Source organism: Bombus impatiens, unplaced genomic scaffold (assembly GCF_000188095.3).
Source record: "Bombus impatiens unplaced genomic scaffold, BIMP_2.2 scf_0217, whole genome shotgun sequence".
Taxonomy (NCBI): domain Eukaryota; kingdom Metazoa; phylum Arthropoda; class Insecta; order Hymenoptera; family Apidae; genus Bombus; species Bombus impatiens.
In genome coordinates, this window is record NT_176636.1 from 2,515,422 (window position 1) to 2,537,203 (window position 21,782).

At 37.0% G+C, this 21,782-nt stretch overlaps 1 protein-coding gene across 3 annotated transcripts in view; it reads right to left on the reverse strand.

The window, feature by feature from the left end:
* Nucleotides 1-1,221: 1,221 nt before the first annotated feature.
* Nucleotides 1,222-21,782, reverse strand: part of LOC100750111 — a 38,617-nt gene continuing 18,056 nt past the window's right edge. For all 3 annotated transcript variants that reach the window (XM_012383654.3, XM_033319821.1, XM_033319820.1), the window contains 6 exons: nucleotides 18,841-19,025; nucleotides 16,009-16,247; nucleotides 15,286-15,564; nucleotides 7,319-7,661; nucleotides 4,387-4,675; nucleotides 1,222-2,547 (listed from right to left, as the gene is read on the reverse strand). In XM_012383654.3, coding sequence (XP_012239077.1) covers nucleotides 2,329-2,547; nucleotides 4,387-4,675; nucleotides 7,319-7,661; nucleotides 15,286-15,564; nucleotides 16,009-16,247; nucleotides 18,841-19,025 — 1,554 coding nt within the window. In that variant the 3' untranslated portion in view covers nucleotides 1,222-2,328. The remainder of the gene's footprint in view (nucleotides 2,548-4,386; nucleotides 4,676-7,318; nucleotides 7,662-15,285; nucleotides 15,565-16,008; nucleotides 16,248-18,840; nucleotides 19,026-21,782) is intronic.

Genomic DNA, 21,782 nt, shown 5'->3' on the forward strand with positions numbered 1-21,782 from the left:
GCGTGGTATGTTGGTTGTTTCGGAGCAGATATTAACACGAAAAGGGTATAAATTGCGATGAAAGAATGTGCAATAACAGAGGCGTCAAAGGAGATAATTGTGCGCACATTTTCTCAAGCCAATCTGCTTTCCATAATTCAATTAATTAATTATTAATTATTATAAATTAATTATTACAAAATTGAAATTGATACCGGGAAATACTTTCTAATTAATTATCATCCAAGCTATGAATAAAAAGTTGTAAATGGAAAGATAGTAGAAGGAGATTTCAATAGCGTATCGTGTCTAAAAATATTACATTAAGATAATCGTTGTAATTACGCATTTATTCAGAGATAATACTAAAAAGAATGTAATAAAGGCAATGAAAAGATAAACGGAAACAAAAATCCAACTGCAGTTCGCATTATGCTGCTCAGAGACGAATCTATCTCCATGAAACATTTATTTCACGGTCTTCTGAGATTTACTTGCCATATATATTTGGAAACTTTTCTCTTGAGTGCGTCGACTCATGAATTATTAAACAAACCGCCCCTTTACCATTCTTATAAATTATAAATAAATACTCACTTTTACTATTAAACCAAAGGAATACCACGAAAACTCCTATTAAACTATCTTCAAAACATCGCTAATTTAATAAATATTTACTTGCGATCATCATATCAGCTACTTTCGAAGTGGAAGGCATAAATCGGTTTACAGGCTGCACATGCGAAAAAATTACATTCAAATACGCCTTTCTATTTTCAAAGCAAAGCACTTTTTCTAATTCTGAAACTACCATTAAATTATTCTCAGAATTGCTTTTTCCATTTCTGAAACTAGCATTAAACTACTCTCAAAACGACGTTAACATAATACATATATTTTCCAAGATGTAAACTATGTCTAGACGATGCACGTTCTTATAAATTATAATACATTCGAATACCTATTTTTATCTTTAAACTAAAAGAGCCAAAAAGATCAAAGAAGAAAGTAGTGTTTCTTAATTTAAAAATCTAATTAAAAATTTAATCTTAAGCGAAATTATTTTTAATAAAATTATCATAGAAGGAAATGACATGGAAGAGATCACCACTAAACTACCTTTGAAACACTGCTATCGTAACAAATAAAATAAATATCTTTTGTAATAAATTTTTCCAAAATAGAAGCCACGATCTGATCTGAAGGATGCACGAAGGAGATGAAGGAAAAGAACGACAATCCTTATTTGTTATTAACCGTTATTATTGTTACTGTTATTGTCAATATTACTGCTTGTTACTTGTTCCTATCATTATCGTTAGTCTGGCATCCGGCGCGAATAACAATATAGTGCACGGAAGTCAAAGGTCAACAAACGACCCACGACTTCGAGGATCATGTCGCGACGAACGGCACAAGCTCAAGAGAGAATAATAAATGCTTGATCGCCGTTCGTCCCGATCGCTCAGGGCCATCGACGTTTTTCCATAGAAAAATCCAGGACCTCCTTGAATCTATCGTATAAAAGTGAGGCAAACGAAACCATCGAAATGAAAAGCACACAAGACGTGTAGCTTCGCCATTATAATATAATTTCAGAAGAATAAATTTTATTTCTTTTCCTCTTTCGATTCTGATGTCAATTGAGAGAGATACAATATGGCAGTGAACATTCTAACAGCAATAATTGTAAATTTAGGAAGGTTTATAAGATTTATGAGAAGATTTATCAAATTTCAATTAACTCTTTCACGCTATGCAATGTCAATAGAAAATGTCGAGCAACATCGTACTTTAATAACTTACTAATTAATGCACACGTTAAACGTGCTTGTTTGTAAAATTAATCTGAAATTTTGGTGCGATCTACTTTCTTTAAAAAATCATTCCAAAAGATGTGTTTCTATTGGAGTAAAATTATTATTACTACTCATCAATACAATTTAGTGAAAATCAATACATTTAGTGAAATGAAATTTCCAAAGATAAATATTTATCTAAATTACTATCTGTAATTATTTTTAACAAGTTTCTATACTATAGGGTCGACAAAATTGTTCCTGAAAGGATTAATTAAACAGAAGAATCTAAAGAATGTTGCTATTTAAGAACAGAAGCTTCGGAGATACATCTAGATCTTTCTATAACGAATCACGTTTTCTAAAAGAAATTCTCAACAAAATATCCTAATATGAAATCATCGTCATGAGGTTTACATTTGCTTCCCGTAATTACTACACTTAACGTCTTCACGAAGAATCGTCGAGGACGCTGGACAGCCGCGAATGGTACGATAACGATACGGTCGATTAATTAAATAATTTATTAGTTAACAACGAGCAAATCGACTCAGTACGGATGAAGGGCTGCTAGACCGAGTCTAGGCGGCTCTGCGTAGCTGTGTCGATATCGACCCGGTGTGGGCACAATTTCCAAGGGTGGCCTGGCGCTGTCGCGATCCAGACCTGGGTATCTCTCGTGTTCGGAGAGTTCCTGGTACGTGGTTGCCCTGGCACGCACTTTCTCGCGTATCTCTCGCACGTGTGCACGGTCACGGAAATCTCGAGCCTGTCGACAAAATTTTACGAAATAGAAATAATTGGCGAAAATTAAACAAGACGAGATGATTTAATGAACATACCTATTCTAGAAGTGATAATAAAGGTATAAACATTGACGATGTACTGCTAAATTATATAGAAATGTATAAAGTAATAATAGGCATATAAATGTAACAGGAACAATTGGTAAAAGTTAAACAAGTTGATGATTTAATGAACATGTCTATTGTAGAAGTGATAATAAAGGTTTAAGCATTGACGACAACGTAAGGGTAAATTATGTAAAACTGTATAATAGCAGACATGCATAAATGTAAAAGATGTAATTGGTAGAAGGTGCACGAGTACATCTACAATTTAATGAAGATATTGTAGAAGTAGTAGTGAAGTTCAGTTACGTAGAAATGTATAATATAATCGTAGACGTGCATAACATACATAAATATAACAGACGTAATTCATAGAAGAGACACATACGACTATAGTTTAGTGAAAATGTAGAAGTGGTAGTGAAACTCAGTGGTATGAAAATGTGCAACGTAATAAGGCATGCACAGAATACATAAATGTAATAGGTGTAATTGGTAGATGATGCGTTTATCGATAATAAAATATTGTTCAAATGGTAACAGGTTGACGACATAATGTCGCATTGTGTAGGAATGCAAAACATAATTCAATCTTCTTCAATAACAAAAATAATTGGTAAATAGAAGAAGTTAATGGGTTAATTCAATGCAAAATGAGGACCTTTACAGCTCAGATTGTGAAGAATTGGATGTTGATAATGCAACGATTACTACAATATATAATATAAGATTTTGAAATTTAATAAAACAAAGCACTGAATACTTCAATGTCGGTATAAAGTAGAAACTTGTAGCTGTGGTAATACATATAGAATCGAAAGTGATTAACGGAGTATAATACTACACGTTTCTTAAAAAAGACAACTTGTCAATGAGTGGCAATGACATTCTTCGCTATGGAAGTTCACAGTAATACGTTTTTCTTTTCACCCTACAAGCACAAACAGTACTACGAGATAGGCTTGTACTAGAGAGCAGCATTATTTGCAGTAAAATTCACAAGCAAACAACATAGTAGAAGAAGCAAGAAATCACGCCACTCCTTATCCACAGAACAAGCAATTAGCATTTCCATGCAAGATCGCCACTAGTGGTCGTAGAAAGTGCAAATCCAAATAAGAAAGTTTCAGACGACACTTGGAATCATGCAGTCGCAAAATCGAGAATCTTGAAATACAATTGTAAATCGAATCTAGAAAATATGAATATGAGGATTGCAGGAGAAAAATATGGCAAACATATTGTTGATTTTCTAATTTTAACGTCATTTCGTAATCGAAGAATAGTACGACAGTTGAAAATGAATACCACCCCTTAGATCCAATACAGGCCTCTTAAAAATAGCTTAATAGTTTACGACGTTTTGTAAAAATGACTAAAATGCTAATACTAAGATTAAGCGGTATTTTTGTAATTTCGAAGGGGATATATGTACCTAATCAAACAAAAAGATAATTTTGGTAACATACACGATAACATATTGAATTAAAAAATCTTCTTTTATCTTAGAAAGAAAAATGTAACTTATCGTGTTCTTCTCCTGTAATCTTCGTATGTGAAACGAAGAATGTTGCATATTATGTCAATCCCCTATGATCTTCATATATTATATATACAAAACATATACAAAACATATTATGGAAATAATTCCAGAGAATTTCTGACGATGAGATGACAATAACGAGTTTCAGGATTTTTTCGTGGCAGGAAACTCGAGGAACGGTCGAAGAGGAGGGCGTGGAATCAATGACCCTTACTTCTCTCGGATCAGCGACGTTCCTTTGATCTCGGAAGTCTCTTCCAACGGTTGGGTTTTCGTAGAAGCTTCTCGGCCGAGGCCTCGAGACCTCTTGCTCCGGTGGGCGTTCCATCGCGTAATGATGGGTTCGCGGCCGTGGTCGGGCCCTGTAAGAAATATCGTTCTCTCGTTCCGATACCTCCGAATGATTCCGTCTGATCAGGTGTTCGTGGCCAGTCGTTGAACTGTTGCTCGCCGAATGCTGACGAGTAGATTGGTCCTCGTGGCTCTGCCTCGCTGACTCGACCCTATTACACATAAAAATTCGTCACATGTCAGAAAACATTAAATGATGATTAACAATAAGTAGATCTTATCAAGTTTACTTTTATCTTCTTCGATAACAGATTTTCTTAATTTAAGCATGATAAAATGATGTAAATAATTTTTCCTAGGAAAATGTAATTATTCTTATTTTCAAGGTAATAGATGTTGGAATTCAACATTCTTAATAATAGTGCACTTTTAACTGTTAGTATTTTCTAACAACATGACTTAACAACTTGTTGACTACTTGCTTTCCGTATGAACAATAAGAAATATACAAGAGTTCCGACTTCAAAACAAATTTTATTGCAATCAGAACCTGTCTTCATTGAATCGGAAGTGGAATTCGTGCAACAGGTTGCACTCGGTATTCTATGGAGATGCAGCTCGCATAGTCAGACACGCAACACACTCATAGTGCCATAAACACGCAGCAGACGTGCAGGGAAATTTTCACGTGACACTACGGATCTGTTGATCCGTAATCAAAGTCATGATACTGATAATCTCCATAAATTGAAAAGTACAAAGAAGTGAGGACGTTACAAATTCTATTTTCTAAATTTATTTTAGAATTTTTCGCTATATTTGCTGCCATTAATGATTTTACGGGGATAAAACATTTGTTTCTTGAATATTAATTGTACATTTACGTAATGAAAAATGAAAAAATTAATAGAAAGTGGAGTTTATCAAGATCATTCGCAAGTTTTAATACTTCCACATTGATGGAAATATTTAGCCTATTCCATTAAATTCAGAGGCTAAGTCATCGAGTCTATTTAAATCAAATGGACAAGGTATCTGGAATTTTCTAGACACGTTTGGAAGAGCTCACAGAGTTATATCACTATGTGCCACTTCCGAATTCGTTCCACTTGCCATGTGCTACTTCTGGCAGTCGCTTGTCGCGAAATAAATCGATAGGGACGTTCATCAATTTCCCTGAACAACCTACAACGAACTTAAACCGCAAACTAATAAATAGAATCCTAGACGAGTCGCTTAGAAACCAAATTAACATACTATCCAATACATCCAATTTTCAACAATTTCTTAATACAGAATATGTGTGTGTGTGTGCGCGCGCGCGCGCGTTCGTATGATTAATAGACTGCAGATATTTATTGAAATTCGTATTTTTATGAAATATAAACAGTGATTTGTTTCATCCAGTAAATAGTGTAATATGTACTTATAGAAAATATCATATTCTTTCAAGCTACCTTAGAGTATTTATCTAAATTTTATAGCTTCAATGAAAGAAATAAAACCTAAGCAGAAATTTCTTTCGCCTATAAAGTATTACGATAAATACTCCACATTAAACATTTCATATGTTATTTGCATTCTGTTCATTTTTCACACTTACAAACCTCTCATAAATTTACAAAAAGAGTCCGCAGTCTAGTGATTAATGTCAAACCTTTCGAAAGCTAATGCTTTAACCTCGATAGAATTGAATCATTTTATTTCTATTTAACTCGAATAGCCGTCGAGTGAAACGATAATTTTCATAGAAATAAAGTTAGTAGGAAGTCAAGCAAACACCATTGAAATATATTCTTCGTGCTCTGAATGAGAAGTTCGTTGGCTGGCATCAATGGACCGAGCTCGCATATAGGTATATGTTATCTATGAGACAATCGTCGACTTTTCAGCTGCTATTTGCTCTAGAATCGCTCTCCAGCTGGTCGGGCAGCTTTTACTTGAGATTGACACCGGTGATTGCTGGCCCAAAACGAATGCCACCAGAGGAAAAAGCAAAGACAACCGCGTGGCCTTTTAAAACTAGTCTTTCTAGTCTGGGCACGGGAGAAAATGAGAAGAGGCTGGTCGAATCGGTCCCTCACAATGGAATCGGTGCAGATTCTTTGGATTAGAAAACGAATACGTCGAACTCGTTAAGATCCACGTTTGCCATAATGGCATTTGTGGTACTGAAAGCTGTTTCCAATTGATTCTGATCGCTATATATATATGTACCTTGACTTTGAACTTTTTATTAGTGGTATATCGTGTCTTTCTCAATTTCTAAGCTCTCTGTCAATAGTGTCTTTAAGAGAAAAAAGTATTTATGATTTTAAAATGTTTTAGAGACATAAAGATATTACAGGTATTTCAGGTATGATGGTATCTGAGTTATGTCATCTGTATTTCATAACGAGGAATAGAGCTGTCTTTTCACTATCTTTTTCTTCATCTTCTTTTTAGTTATGGATAGCTTTAGCGCTTGTCAAACCAATGTAAATCTTCCTGATTTGCACGTCAACCACGCAGTAACTAATTTTGCTAACTTTATCGAGAAAATGTATTAATCTCATTTTTCAAAGGTGAAGCACCAATAATACATGTACTGTGTACACAAACGAAGAAATGTGTAAAAGACAGAATTGATTCAATTGACTTCTAAGCGACACATACGTAAAACGAAATGATTCTGACTGATAATATTAATTAAGAAGAATATCTGTACTTATTAGTGCTTCATTACATACTTCCTTTATTTAACCAAGGAAATTTACTTGAAGGTAAAGGTCAAAGATTTAACTGCAGATAAAAAGATGAAGATAAAGAGCAAGAAAGTGACGAAAAGAAGAAAGATCACGAAAATAGAGCCATACCTATGAGCAGGATGACTGTCAACATCTCTCTGTCTTGAAAGGACAGGTCTAGAGATAGCCTCTCTCTCCATAGCTCGAAACATCTCCTTAGCATCCTGGAATCTTTCTCTAGGGCTAGTCACTTCACCAGGATTCATCCTCGGTTGATACTGAGGGCTAGGCGATCGTTGCCTAAACTCTGGTGCTCTACGACTTCTATTACAACTTGGTGAAACACCTCTGTTCACTTGACTGGGCAATCTTTCAGGACTTCTTGGTAATCTTGGCAGCGTTAGACTCGTGCCAGTCGTTTCCGTCTCTGGCAAATAATCATTCTCTTCTGCTGGCACTCCCCAGTCGTCGTCTGAAATAAATCACAAATGATTAACATTCCCTTTTTCTTATATAGCAAGCTTATTTACAATCAATCTTCTATGCGCAGAACATAATAACTTTGTAAATAAATTAAAGAGACTATATTCTTGTACAGTTTTTATACAGATCACATTTTTATGAATGAATTATACGTTATACCAAACATTTTGAAATTTCACCAACACTATACTGTACACGCTACTGGATTATGATGATTACAACTGAGGATAATAGTAGTGATTGAACAAGCTTTTCTCCTTTTGATATATCCTATACGCACATATCCCTTATATCGTACAGGTGCGTTTCAAATGAGTCTATCGGTATAGAAAATGATTGACATCATTTCGAGGATTAATCACTCCGCCATGAATCCTTCGTTCTACAAAGTAGAAAGCTACGATTGAACAATGGATCAGCTAAAAACACGAGGGTAGAAGAAGAAGAATCGAGAGAGTCCTCGGTAAGAGTGTCAATTTCTCTTTTATCAAGCAACCTGTCGCTTGGCCAAGAAAAGGGAGAAGAAACGGAAGAAAAAGATCAACGTGTGTCTCTTTCTCAAATCTGTTCGAAGAGGTCAGCAAGGTTTGAAAAGAAGCTGGAAAAGACACGAAGGCAACGTGTGACGTCGAGACGAGGCCGAAAGAGGAGGCAGGCTAACAGCTGCCTCAGGCTGTGGGCCGAGAATGCGGAACTTTATTCCGCTGTTGTGTGTGACCTCCCACGAGGTCGATTTGCACGCGAATTCATCAACAGTCGGTGGATTGGTACACGTTCGTATCGATCCTCGTCATTATCTTTCGATACACGACGACGTTTACTAACCTCTTTTTTTATATCTTTGTCACGCTTTACTTTCACCAAAAAAAGAGAGAATTTAAGAAACTATCCAACAACAGAAGTACGATTCGGTCGAAATTGATCAAAGATCATGACAGAACACAGGTTAAATAAGAAAGGACGCGAGAAGGCGAACGTTCATGGAAATCAGCCTTTCGAGAGCTAACACTTTGCGCAATACACCGTGCAAACGCGAATGCCGCACCAGGTAAAAGTTAAAAGGCAAAGAGCCTGAGATTCTTCTGAATATCATCGACGATCCTTGGGATCCTGAGAAGAGGTTGCAACTATAGTTCTACCCGTTCTATAGGCTCGATTGCTTTTTCTCGGTCGTGCTGGTGTTCGTGAGTAATTGAATGAGAAAGTGGATTGTCTCTGGAGAAAAAAGGGATTAGATTTTATATTGAAATTGAGTGGATAGGAAATGTTGTCGATTTGTAAAACATACTAAGCACTAATGGTAAGATTGATTAAAAAGAAAGATTAAAATGATTGATTCATAAAATGAATTAAACGCTGAAAGCAAGGCAGTCGATTTATAAAATGAAACAAAAGTTAATTACTTATTCTTTGTGCAGTTGCACACATACACGAATTACGAATCACGTTGCGAATGCTTGAAATTTCTACGGCAATCAAATTTATAACCCCAACATATAATTAACTGTATAATTAGAAGTTTCTTTAGAAAAAATGTCCTATATAAAGGACGATTATCCAACTACAAACCCCTTTGAAAAAATGTTCTACTTAACTTCCTGCACAAAAAAATACAATTAATCAATCAAAAACCCCAAACGATGATTACTTAAACGAAAATTCTATTTTTCATTAGACCAATCGTTAGACCGTGTATTTTTATGTCTACTACTTTACAGGCAGACTTAAATTAAGAATTTAAGTGGATATTTTATATTTTCTGCAATGTTGCACCGTTCAGTCTGCCATAAATGCATAAAAATCTGCAATCTACCAATCATCCATTAAGGTCTATATCAAAAGTACACGCGACGAAGTAACACTTCGAGGATAAAGTAGCTACCGAACGTGGCGATAAATTAATCGTCTTAATCGACGGTCGGAATCTGGCAAGCACAGGATAGTTTCGCGCGATGCATCAGCGCGCGAGAAACAGCGATACAGGGATCGCGGATCGTGAGCAAAGTGTGCCAGATCGCGAACAAGCGAGAAGCGCCGCTTATATGGAGATACGAACGTGGAAATCGTGATCGAGCCGTGTCCCCGAGACACCTGTTGCGAAACGGGTTCCTTCGTGCCGCGTAAAACACCAATGATATAACGAGCCGAACTATTTTCCTAGACAGGCTTCAACGTTTCCTTCTTTGTCGTCTTTTGATTTTAACACGTTCGCGACATACGTTTGGGATCACCGTGTGCTCTGTACAAGTGAAAGATTTAAAGAAGGAAGTGAATTGAGAATTCTGTTGTCTTAAGAAATTATTTCATCAAGCATCTGCCGTGACGGATAAAGAAAAGTTTAGAAAATGGATTTACATTTAATAGGAGCAGTGAACGATTATAATACGTAGATGACCGTTATCAATATGGTAATCAATTTTTAATACAGAAGTTACTGGAGCTCATAGTGTGGCAATATTAAATATCTTTTTATTCGCCACTGTATATAATAACGAGGGAAATTATAAACATTATTTTAAATTGACAGAAGACTCAGTATATGTATGGAAATTAATTTCTTGATCGACAACGTAGATAATGATGTGTAGATAATGACACAGTTCTTAATAAAGTTATCTTAACTTCTACTACTGGCGCAAATCTATTTTGTTTTACAGTAAACTTCCGCGTTTAACAATCTAACGACGCTTTAGGGAAAATTCCTTAGAGCACGAAGCGTACTTTTCGAGTACGATTTGTGAAGATTTCGAGCTCATAGAGAAAGTATTAAAAGGCTGTGTGTATTAAGGTCGTCGTAAAAAGATTAAATGGAGCCGAAAATCCAGGAAAGATTAATAGCGAGTGTCCATAAAAACTGACGTTGGTGAAAAGCGGCTTTAGTCGGTCAGTGGCACGTTCGGCTAGAAAACATCGGTGCTCAATGAAAAATCGCATAATTATCTAAGTCTCTGATGTATGCTCGCTTTAAGGTCGTAAATCTACCAAATGACTTCCGATCCATTCACGATTTAATTGCATGGGACCAAAAAACAACTGCACGACACCTGGACAGATTTCAACCCATAACATTTGAAATTTATTTCTTTCTAGTCATTCGAGCTCCGCAAAATGCAAATTGCACAGGAATAACGAACGACTGTGTCGTATGTCGGAATTAAAATTTCTAACTGGGATTTATGGATATTCGCTGATTTAATTCCACGCTCGTTAATACAAATTGGCTGAATTAATTCGAATTAAAAATCGCATTTCGATAGGATTTAGTTTCGTAGACCCGCAGAAGTACCAATTGAAGAACCTTTCGAATTAATTTAATTCAGAGAGACCATTCTGCGTATTCTAATTTCTAATCGAAGCAATTCAATTCGACGAACTATAAATTTATTTAAAATACTTCGTTTAATGAATTCATTTAATTCGAATTAGAAAACACGCTTCATTAACATACTATGGATAGGACTGAAAAACGGCATTGATCGAAGAAACGCTATTTAGAAATCTACTGAATATTGAAACAGTCAGAAACCTTCTAAAATACTTAATACAAAATCCAATTTAGAAACCTCCTAATATAACATAATCGAAAATCCACTTACAAACCGCCTAAACTAATTTCGTAACATTTTTCGTAAGTCTCAAATATCAATCTTCTCAACCTCGACACTCTCCATTTCCAAATCCCCATCGAAGCAATCTAACGCAACAAACTAAAAAAAAAAACCATCTGCCAGTTAACACTCATGATTCCAATCCTATCTGTCATCGATCAAACATTCTTCTAACTCCTCTCTGACTCAAACATAATTTACAACACATCGACTGTCTCAACCGTGCAGGTGCTCATGAGATAACCCTAGTCGGACGACAGACGTCGAATTAGCGGAACAGATACTTTCCGGCTGGAACGCGTGTAGCGATTCCGGTAGCGGCGTCTGGACATCAGGGCCTGGTGTCGAAGCAGCTCGATTTTTGCCCGGTTGCGGCTGCCTGCGGAGCTCGAGGAAGATGTATGCGTGTACCCGTAGGCTGGTACCTGCCGCTGACACGACGTCCTAACGGTATTCCTTCGACTGTAACAGGTGCCCAATACCAACGTCCTCTTCGTGCACGTAGTTAAAACACGGAGCTCGGTCAGCACCGATACACGACCACAAAAACAACCTGGTTCCTCTGTCTTCTTCTTCTTCTTCTTCTCCTTTTCTTTTTTTTTTCTCTCGTGCTTTTTTTCTTCTCTCTTTCATTGGCTTCCTTCGTTCGCGAAATTTATTCGTTTATTCGCTATATAGGTCAGTCGTCCGTTAAAAACGTGTTTCACGGTGAGATGGGGAACGCGGCACGCCTTAACAACGACCGCCGACTGACTTTGAAGTTTCAATCCCTGAGCGAGTGGAGAGGCCCTCTTTAATCCTGTTTTATCGCCGATTAAAGGCAACCTGCGGGAGCTTGCCACGTTTCGACCAACGCGACGTTGTTTTTTCTTAGGAATCACGCTTTTGAATATAGGTAGTGTTCTGCCAGGTAATAGCAGGTTTAAACAGCTTGCGCCGCTATGTGGTCAGGCAAGTTTCAGCCATTCCTCTTTATTACCTTTCATTTGTTTTTGATTATCCCAATCTTTTTACCTCGTTTTCGTTTTATGTAAGATGTCCAAGAATCGGATGGGTTAATTTGGTTTTTGTCAATTTTCAGTTATTCTTTGTCCGACCATTCCTGCGTAAGTAGGTGTACAAATGTGCTATTAAATAGTCCCTTTCCTTTATTATCAAAAGATCGCCAAATGACATAAATAGCAAACAATTATCTCTTAAAAAACTAGAACAAAAATGAATGAGAAATGTACTATCTCGCTACTGCATACCAAACTTAACCCTGCTACGTTACTTCGGTCATCTTCGAATCAATTATACTTTTCTAACAAATAAAAATGTTAATAAAAAGTATTATCGGTTTGGATGAAAAATAAAAATCATTGGTATTACATAATTTACTGCGATTTACTACGATTCCTCGTTTCAATTCTACGTTAAGCGTCTTGAAATATTACAAATTCCTTTTATTCGCCAAAGTGAGTGCAATATTGAAATAGAAAAATTCGAGGAGTGTAGGGAGCGTTAATAAATCGAGAAGGACGGGATGATGAAAAATTCCGAGAAACGTTTCGAAAAACGAAACTTTCTTCGACGAAGGCGTATTCGTTTAGCGATTCGTCGGGATAAAATTCCAAAGGAGAATCGTCGTCGAGCGATCGAAGTGAAAGCAGACGAGAGGATTGGCGATATTAGAGGCGCGTTTGCATTCAGCTCGAGGAGCAATGACGCGAAGAGAGAAAAATCGAGGAGGGATGACGACAACGACGACGACGACGACGAGGAACGTACGAAGAAACGATTTTTCGTAGCTCGACGAGAAACTGGGTTACCGGGTCGCCTTCCGCCCGGTTTTCTACGAGCGCCGATAAGATTCGAGGCGGAACATACACGGCCACCTGTTCAACCCGGTAGAAAGCGTCCAAATTTTTGTCATCGTCACGAATCTTCAACGCAACGCTGCTTCTCCTTTTTTTTTTTTTCGTATTTCAAGTTCGAACACGTTTCCTTCATTGCGCTCGAAATTTCGGAGAAAGTTCACTTTTTACGTGTATCGTCCACGTTTTACGAAAGTTTTTTTTTAGAATTTTATAGCTTCGGCTTTTAGCTTTGAAGTTTACCGACGTCTTTTTTTCTTCGGGAAGTAACCAAAAAGGCTGGAATAAACTTCTAACACGATGAATATGAAATAAATGATGATTATATTTACTCTGAATCATCCGATTATATCACATTTGTCTGTGATTTGCCATAGTCCGAACATTCATGATATTGTTATAAGAAAGAGGACAGTAAATAGCCAAAATTTTGTATCGAAAATACAAATATTTTTCTTCTGAATTGTTTACCCTTCTAGTATCATTTCTATACACAAATATAATTTCCGTCATTTTATTTGATAAATTATTTGGTCTTCGGGCTAAAACGTATTTCTTTCATCTGAATCTTAACTTAAAAGATATTATATAATATTATTTATTTCAACGGTTACAATCTTTGCTTCTACATGAACCATGTCTTCGTATAACAGGTTTGTTTCATTTTTATCTATCGTGTGAAAAAATGTTCCTTTCTAATAATAATGTGATACTAAGAGGAAAAACGATAACAGAAATACATTTATCATGCCTTTTCCTGTAATCTTTATATGTAATTAAAGTTAGCAAAAAGCATGACGAACTTCTTCCAGGATTTAATATTGCGGAAGAGCAACTGCGTCGCGGTTCATCAGTTTTCGCGAAGGAGAAGGATCACGGGATCGTTTCCCGAGCGGGACCGGGAAAACAAGAAGCGGAGACTTTCACTTTCGTGCAGCATCAACCAACAGTACGCGCGATCGTTTAGCGGGCGTAATGGTGCGTTCAGCCAGATCGCCTAATTTCCCAGGAAAACACTTCAACCGCTTTCCACTTGGCAGTTAGACGACAATCGTGTGTAATTACTCTTGTATTCTTGTTTCTTTACGATGTTATTGAATCTTTTTATTCAAGGGAATGAACGATGGTATTGTGTATGGTTGTGAAAGCTTCTTCTCGTCGAATATCATAAAAAAATATTGGAATTTCAGGATTCTCGGATTAAAAAATTGGCCAAAATTCGAGAAGAACAATTCTCACGGCGTGGGTTGATCTTTTTATTAAAACGATACAAATATTTATAAAAAAGAAAATTGAAATCGCTTTAATAGGTTCTGCCAAAGTAAACTAGACTCGTTTGAATGGCTACGTGTCTCTGGCACCGTGAAGTCACGGTAAACAACGAGTTTACTCGCGCTTTTCATTCACAATAAATTTCACACTTGCTCAGCATGACTATCGAATCGCCGCGAGAACGTAACGCCTCCGTGCTGTCGTAATTTCCCCTCTTTCGCGCTATTTAGCTTGGCGTTTCGTTACGGAATCCGTTTCGACGTTTCGCGTGACATCATTCTCGTGAGTCCCGCGATAAATCCACGACGATAAACTCGAATGAGTTTCGTGGAATGAAATTCGAATGAGTTCCGTGGAATGAAATTCGGAAAGGATGTCAAAATATGAAAGTAAAAATTCAGAGCACACAAATGGGATGGGAGCTTCTATTGAGAGACGAAATAAAAAAGATAGAAATCCGAGAAGGAGAAAACGAGGAAAATCTCGGAGGAAAATTTACAACGATAAATCCACTGCAAGTCCGAGTGCATTTCGCGGGATGAAATCCGGAAAGGAGAGGACGATACGAATGAAAGTTCGTATTGGCACGTCGAAGGATAAAAATAAAAGTTCGACAGGAACGAAAAGAATGAGAGCCTCTATTAGCAGTCGAAATATAAAAATAGAAATTTCCGTTAGAGAAAACCAGAAAAATGGTATAATCTTCTTACGTAAATCCGATTACTTTTCGTGGGACGAAATTCGATAAGAATGAAAGCTCGTATTAGGATGTCAAAGAATAAGAATAGGAAATTTGTATTGACGGCAGTCGACATATAAAAGTAGGAATTTCAGAAGAAAAAAAAGAAAAGCATGAAAGCTGGTATGATTGACTTACCGGAGGAAGAATCTCTAGAAGGTCTGGAGGGTCTGGGACCCAAAGGATGATGACTCTGATAAGGTGGAGGTGTAGCAGCGCTGTCCGAGCCTATTCCACTGCTCGCCGCGCTCCTCGTGCCGCCTCTGTCAACCGTAGTACTACCGCCTACGATCGTTTGATTCAGGCAGCGCCTGAATTCTATTCCAGCCAGATTGCCCCGGTGTCGGTGCACTGTATCGTAATCCCGCGGAGGCAGCAGAATCGGACCCACGTCATTGTCCCCTGAGTTGCCTCTGCCTGAAAAGGAATAAGCCGTGTCTCGCGCTCATCTCCCTCTCACACCAAGCAGTCATCGATATTCCTATTTGTACCCATGTTTGTATCTTTTCTTCTATCTGTAGTGCCTCAAGGTATTTCAACACTCAGCACAGAAAATTTGTATTTATAGGTATATTATGTGCATTATACAATATAATGTGTTATTCATATATTTTATAAAATACCATACAAATCTTTAGAAATGTAGCGTAGATTAACAAAATTTCTATGAAAAATAACGAATTGGTCGTTCTGACCACTCTGCTGGTTCTAGCGTTAAATTTCATGACACAGGTATAATTGTATTTTTGTCTAATAAAATAAAGTTGTAATTTAGAAATGTATTCACTGTCGTCGTTCGAATAGAGATTTTTCTAATTTAAATAATTTAATGGTGGAAATTAATTTTAAAGAAATATTTACCCAGCTTGGCACGCAATTCCGCAGCCAAAGACTCGTATATTGTGGTAGTCTGCACGGTATCGTGTCTAAGTTCGCCACTACCCTCCGATGACTCTGATTCTCTGGTGCTTCTACCGTCGCTACCTAAATTGCTACGAGCTCTGCCTTCCAGCGAGTTCACCCTTGCCAAATTGTCGGTGTGTGATGCCAATGCTTTCAACTGGCCACCCAATAATTCGGCTGTCTCAACCGAGTCGCATCTAAAGTTACAAGAATCAAATCCACGCGTAAGAACAACGTATGTTAGGAAAGTTCTTTTATTAATTTAACTAGGATTAGAATCAAATTTTTAATTAAATTCAGTATCTCGAATTTTTCAACACTTATGTCAGTGTCTAAAAGCTTTCAATGCCATTCAATAACCAGTAATTTATGAATTAACATACTTTTCTGTCTGTTTATACTTAACGACTAGTTCTGACCTAATAGGTAGACAGATTGATGTTTTGCAGAGAATCTGGTTATTGTCGTAAATATTCGTTTTTATGTATTTGCCACGCTGAGATGTTATTTTCATTGATTGCGTGTTTTATGTAAATTGAATGTTTTATGTAATCATTATATCAAATTGTTGTGTAAATTCTATTCACCTCCTCGTTCATATGAGTAAGCTATATAAGCTTATGATAAATATATAAATATAATATAAATCTTAATACATGTAGACGAAAAGTATTAAATAATTTTAAACAAAAATGTAAAGTCACTTTTTAACGATAAATTTACAGGTTTTTACAGAAGCCTAATGCAATATCTAGATAGATGAATGTTGTAAATAGAATTTGTAAATACACTCTGGCAGCAATCTAATATTCACATCCTATGTGGGTACTCGGATAACCTGATTATTATTGAACATACATGCGTAGAGCTAATTATTTTAACTTGCGATTTCATCAATTTTCTAGTAATAGAATTTTTCATTTATTTCAAGTAGACATCAATAAACAGGGTAATAAGAATTCATGACCTTTTTTCAAACTTTACAAGTTCAAAGATCAAAGTACCAGAGAAAGTTACTTGGTAAGTTTGTTAGAATTCGAAAAAAGATTTTGTAAATTGCACAATTTTGTTGCAATTCTACAAGTTCAAGAACCAAAGTACTAGAAGGCTCAACCTCATGATCAAGATAAATATCGGCTTATTTTCCTATTTCTTACACAAGAGCAGAGATCGCCTTTTAATTTCTAAGCAACCGCCATTGAAACCATAGTCTCCGCGATCGATGACCTTTTATTATTTTCCATGAACTCGGCAAGAAATCGCGGCCAACGAACGATCGCATGCCTCGAAACGAGCCGCGTTCCCGAATGAACCATTTACCTGGTTTCGATCGAAACAGTCGATTCATGAATTCAATGGCGATGTTGTATAATCCGCGGTTCCATTACGTATCAGGAAATCATTGTACCATATGGAAGAGAAGAAAAGAAAAAAGAAACGCGCTCTTCTCACGGGATAAAAATACGGTAATCTTGTTTTCAATGGCAAGGCTGTTCTTCTATAGCGCCAATGGGATTAGCATGTGCGAACATTGGCTTCTGAGCGTTATTAGTGACCCGTTACAATCGCGCAGATCGTTAATTAGCGAACGCCTTGAACTAACAAAATGGTCACAGTGGCTGCCAGAAATTTTTTTTTTAAAGAGTGTAGTTGCTAAGACTCTCGCGAGCCAAATCGATTTAATTCCACCTTTTATAAATTTCTCAATTTAATTTGCGAGTACGCGATCAGTATCTATTTCATTTTCCAAAAAGTTGGCATTTTACGTTCACCGAACTTACTGGCGCTAGGTTAGCCGAGTTAACGAGGTTGTGGCCGGAAATTAACGCATTTCGAACGATCTCACGGAATCGGTAACGCGGTCGTTTGCCGGATAATTATCTGTTAATTGGTACTAATGCGATCAAATTGTGCGAACTGGTCGTTTCTCGTGGTTCTATTTAATTAGAGACTCGTGGTAAGTTATGATAATAAATATCAAAGATCTCTACGAGAGAAAAAGAGAGCGTTGAAAAATACTGTTTTACTGCCTCAGGGCCGCCCTGGTTCATCGTTTCATTCCGTTACTAACTGTACGTTAGGACGAAAATTCAAACTTGATTCAGACTGGCGGTCACGGCACGGTCAGATTTTCGTTTGATTTGACCAAACTGCCTATTACGTGTAAACGATTTCAAACGGTGCCTGATTTAATCCCTTAGTTAATGTCCAATTTAAACTTCTGGTAGTTGAATCTACGATAATTATCTGAACTTCTATTGTACGAGTTACTGATTCTTCAGTGAACTGGGACTGTTTCAGACAGAAAATTGTATACTAAAATTATTTCAATCATTGAACTCCTATTGAACAGACTACTTATCCTTCAATAAGTTCAAATAAACGAAGTTCCATTGCAGTATTACTTTAACCCTGCTGCGTCCTTCCGGTCATCCTCAATCCAATTACATTTTGTTGATACTAAAAAGTAAGTCGACACTGAGCAAAAATTTTAGTGTATGATTTCTTGTTTCAATTTTATACTGAACGTTCTTCTAATGCAGAGCGAATGCAATTGTACTCTGAATATTTCGCGAGTTGCACAATTTTTCTGTATTTCCCCTACTTCATCTTTACTTCTGTTTCATGGGTCGTTTTGGTTCTTCGTTGCATAAAGAATACTTGACGAATAGAGCAACACCTGAATTGCTAAAACGAGCAACAGTGAAATATAAAAATGTGAGGATCGCAGTAGGGTTAATTATGCAAGTTGGTTGAAAATATGATTCTTAAAAGCGTGTATATAGTAACCTGTAGGCGTGCACGTGGACAGGATTATTGGTGGCCGGATTTGGAAGCAGAAGAGTGGCGGCGACGACGTCCTCTCGTTGCACCGCAGCGAGTACAGCGTGTCCTGGCACTAAATGCTTCACGGCCGACCTCGTCGAACCGCCCGGATGGACCGTCTGTATAATCTTCAGGCCTTTGTTGCTCACCTGACAATCGTAAAACGTGGACGATCAGCTGGTCGCCGCTTTAATAGCAGGTATACGTTTAACGGTGGTTTAACGCGCACTCGACGTAGCCTCGACGATGAGTTACGCGGCCACGGAAACGCGTCATTGTTGCGTACTAAAATGCAAATCGACCGATGGATACATTATACTAGCGAGGATCGTGCTACTTTGATGGCTGTAACGCATCGGCGGACCGAGCTTTAATGAACGTTAACGTCGCCTCGATTTTCTGCCTTAAAAGGAAACGGAATGCCGAGGGAACGTTGCAACCATTTTTGCATTTTTTTCATCTTAGAGTTATGATCTTGGAGATTTTTTATTTATTTTTTATTTTAATTTTTATTTGACTCGATAAACTCGCGTTCTTTCAATTCTTCGTCTTTCAACGAAGCTTTAAAGACACTTTTATACTTACAGTTTCAATTAATTCCTGAATTCCTGTTGACAAATGCAATTGTACTTCAAATCTTGTGCGAGCTGCAAGATTTTTCTCTACCTCTTGCGATTCTTATCTTATTTTTAAGTCTTTAAATTGTTTTGGTCTACGAGCTGTTTTAATCTCACAAAGAATATTTTCACACATGTTTGTACTTTATATCTATACGTTGTTCGTTTACATCTGGATCGTTACCACTAAAATTTGGTAAATTACGTAGAATAATTCACTTTCTTATTTTTTATTATCGCAATGTAATTATAACAGTCTGTCTGTGGAATCTACCGGCAGTTCGGATGTGTACAGTATCGACATGTGCAAGGAAGAACCTCACTGAGGTGAGTGTCTCCTTTTCCTATTGCTGTAGTCTAATATAGTTATTTATAGACGTTTGATAATTGACATTTGTATCTGCGCTGTCAAGGTCCAATTCGATTCAGAATTTACATCTACAGATACAGTTAGCTCTGCGCTCATAAAAATACAAATGCACTTGAATCCTGCAGTTACAGTTATAACTTGTACTCGAGCATATAATTATCTCCTAATGTGTATTTCTGATGTATCATTACCGATATACTGCTGAATTATTTTTTAATTGGTATACTATTACTAATGTACTACTAAATTTTGACGATAGTTACAAGCACACTCTGATTATTGCTCAATAATATCGAAGAAGAAATGCTTTCCCCATAACAATACCATGTTCTGCATGTTATTTGCTGCTGCGTAAAAATGCAATTTCCTTTTGGAAAGCATATAATAACAGCGTAACGATGAAAGCGAACACGATAGTTCAAGAAAAAAAATGGACTTTCTCTACTTTACGATCACGCTCTTAGGAATGTGCGTACGAGCATATCGATGATTATTGCTCGCCCCAAGGTGCTGAAATTACCAGCAACGCTGTTTTATTAGCGACCATGAAGATCCATTAAAAAGTCGATGAGTAACCTGATGAGTAACTGATTTTCGACATGGGTCGGTCGTAAACACGATATGGCATTGGTCAAAAACATAAGTTGTTTCTACCGACGCAAATTCTCTCTGAGAAGTTGAAATCTCTGATCTTACAATTAAGAGTAAATTAAAGTCTCCTTCTCGGAAGATGTCTAGAAGTATAGAAATTCGTGAAGATCTTCTAAAAATCCATCGATTGCAACAAATTGTTCCATCGATAAATTATGTCATTTCCTATATTTAGAAAAGTCCATCAAAGGGAGAGAGTTCACGAACTACAAGAAAATTTCTCGAGTGTCAATTCCTTACTCTTGTCGATTCTTACAATGAACTTTTCATTTCAGAAGATGTCTAAAAAGATATAGAGTATAAGTACGTCAAAAAAGATTATTCGAGATCAGAAACATTGCCATGTTAAAAATATACCAACTTTAGGAAATTGTTATATTCATTAGCTCGCAATTTTCAAGAATCTTCCTGGAATTTATTTCTCTACTGCGATTGATTCCCAGAATTAAATCTTCCTTTTAGAAACTATCTGAAAAAGTTGTAAATTGTTAAAAAAATATTCAGGTTGAAAACTTTGCGATATTCACATTGAGGCATTAAAATATCCGATGTATTTTGAAAAAATCCATTACCACGCGCGGTTACTTAGAAATTTTCTCAAGCATTTTTGCCCATACGCCGAACAACTCTGCTTGCAGTTGGAGTGGCAAGAAAATTACAAAATCCAATTCCGAAACGAACATCGTAACAGATGCACGAACAATAATCAGCGCTGTCCTCGCGTCTGCGGTTTCGGCGAGATCGGGCAAGGAGAAAATGACGCGAGCAATTTTCGTCGGCCGCGAAGACTGTTCATTACAGCTGACGCGAGTCTCCATCGCGAAAATTCGGCGCGTTAAAATATTCTCAAGGCAAGCGATCTCTCGCAACGACCTGGCAATTACACTTGCACAACAATTAGGGGGGCCTCGCATAATTTCGCAACAATCTTTTTCTTTCTTCTCGCGCCCATTCCCTCTCTCTGTTCCTTGTAAAACGTGCCCGCGGCGAATTAACACGCCGCCTAAATCTACGCAGAACGACGCCCATTAAGATTGAACGCGTCGATAAGAAGAACACCTTTGTTTTCCAGACGATAAAGCTTCGAGAAGCTTGCCAGTACCTAAACGCGCAATAAATCACCCAACGATAAGCTTCTCGAACGCGAGATACACTTTTTTATGACGACACCTGTTAAATTCTTTGATTCAGATCTTTATAAAGACTTTTTGTCGGTTTATGAGGTCCACTACGATTATAGGATTTTTTTTTTTTTTTTTTTTTTTTTT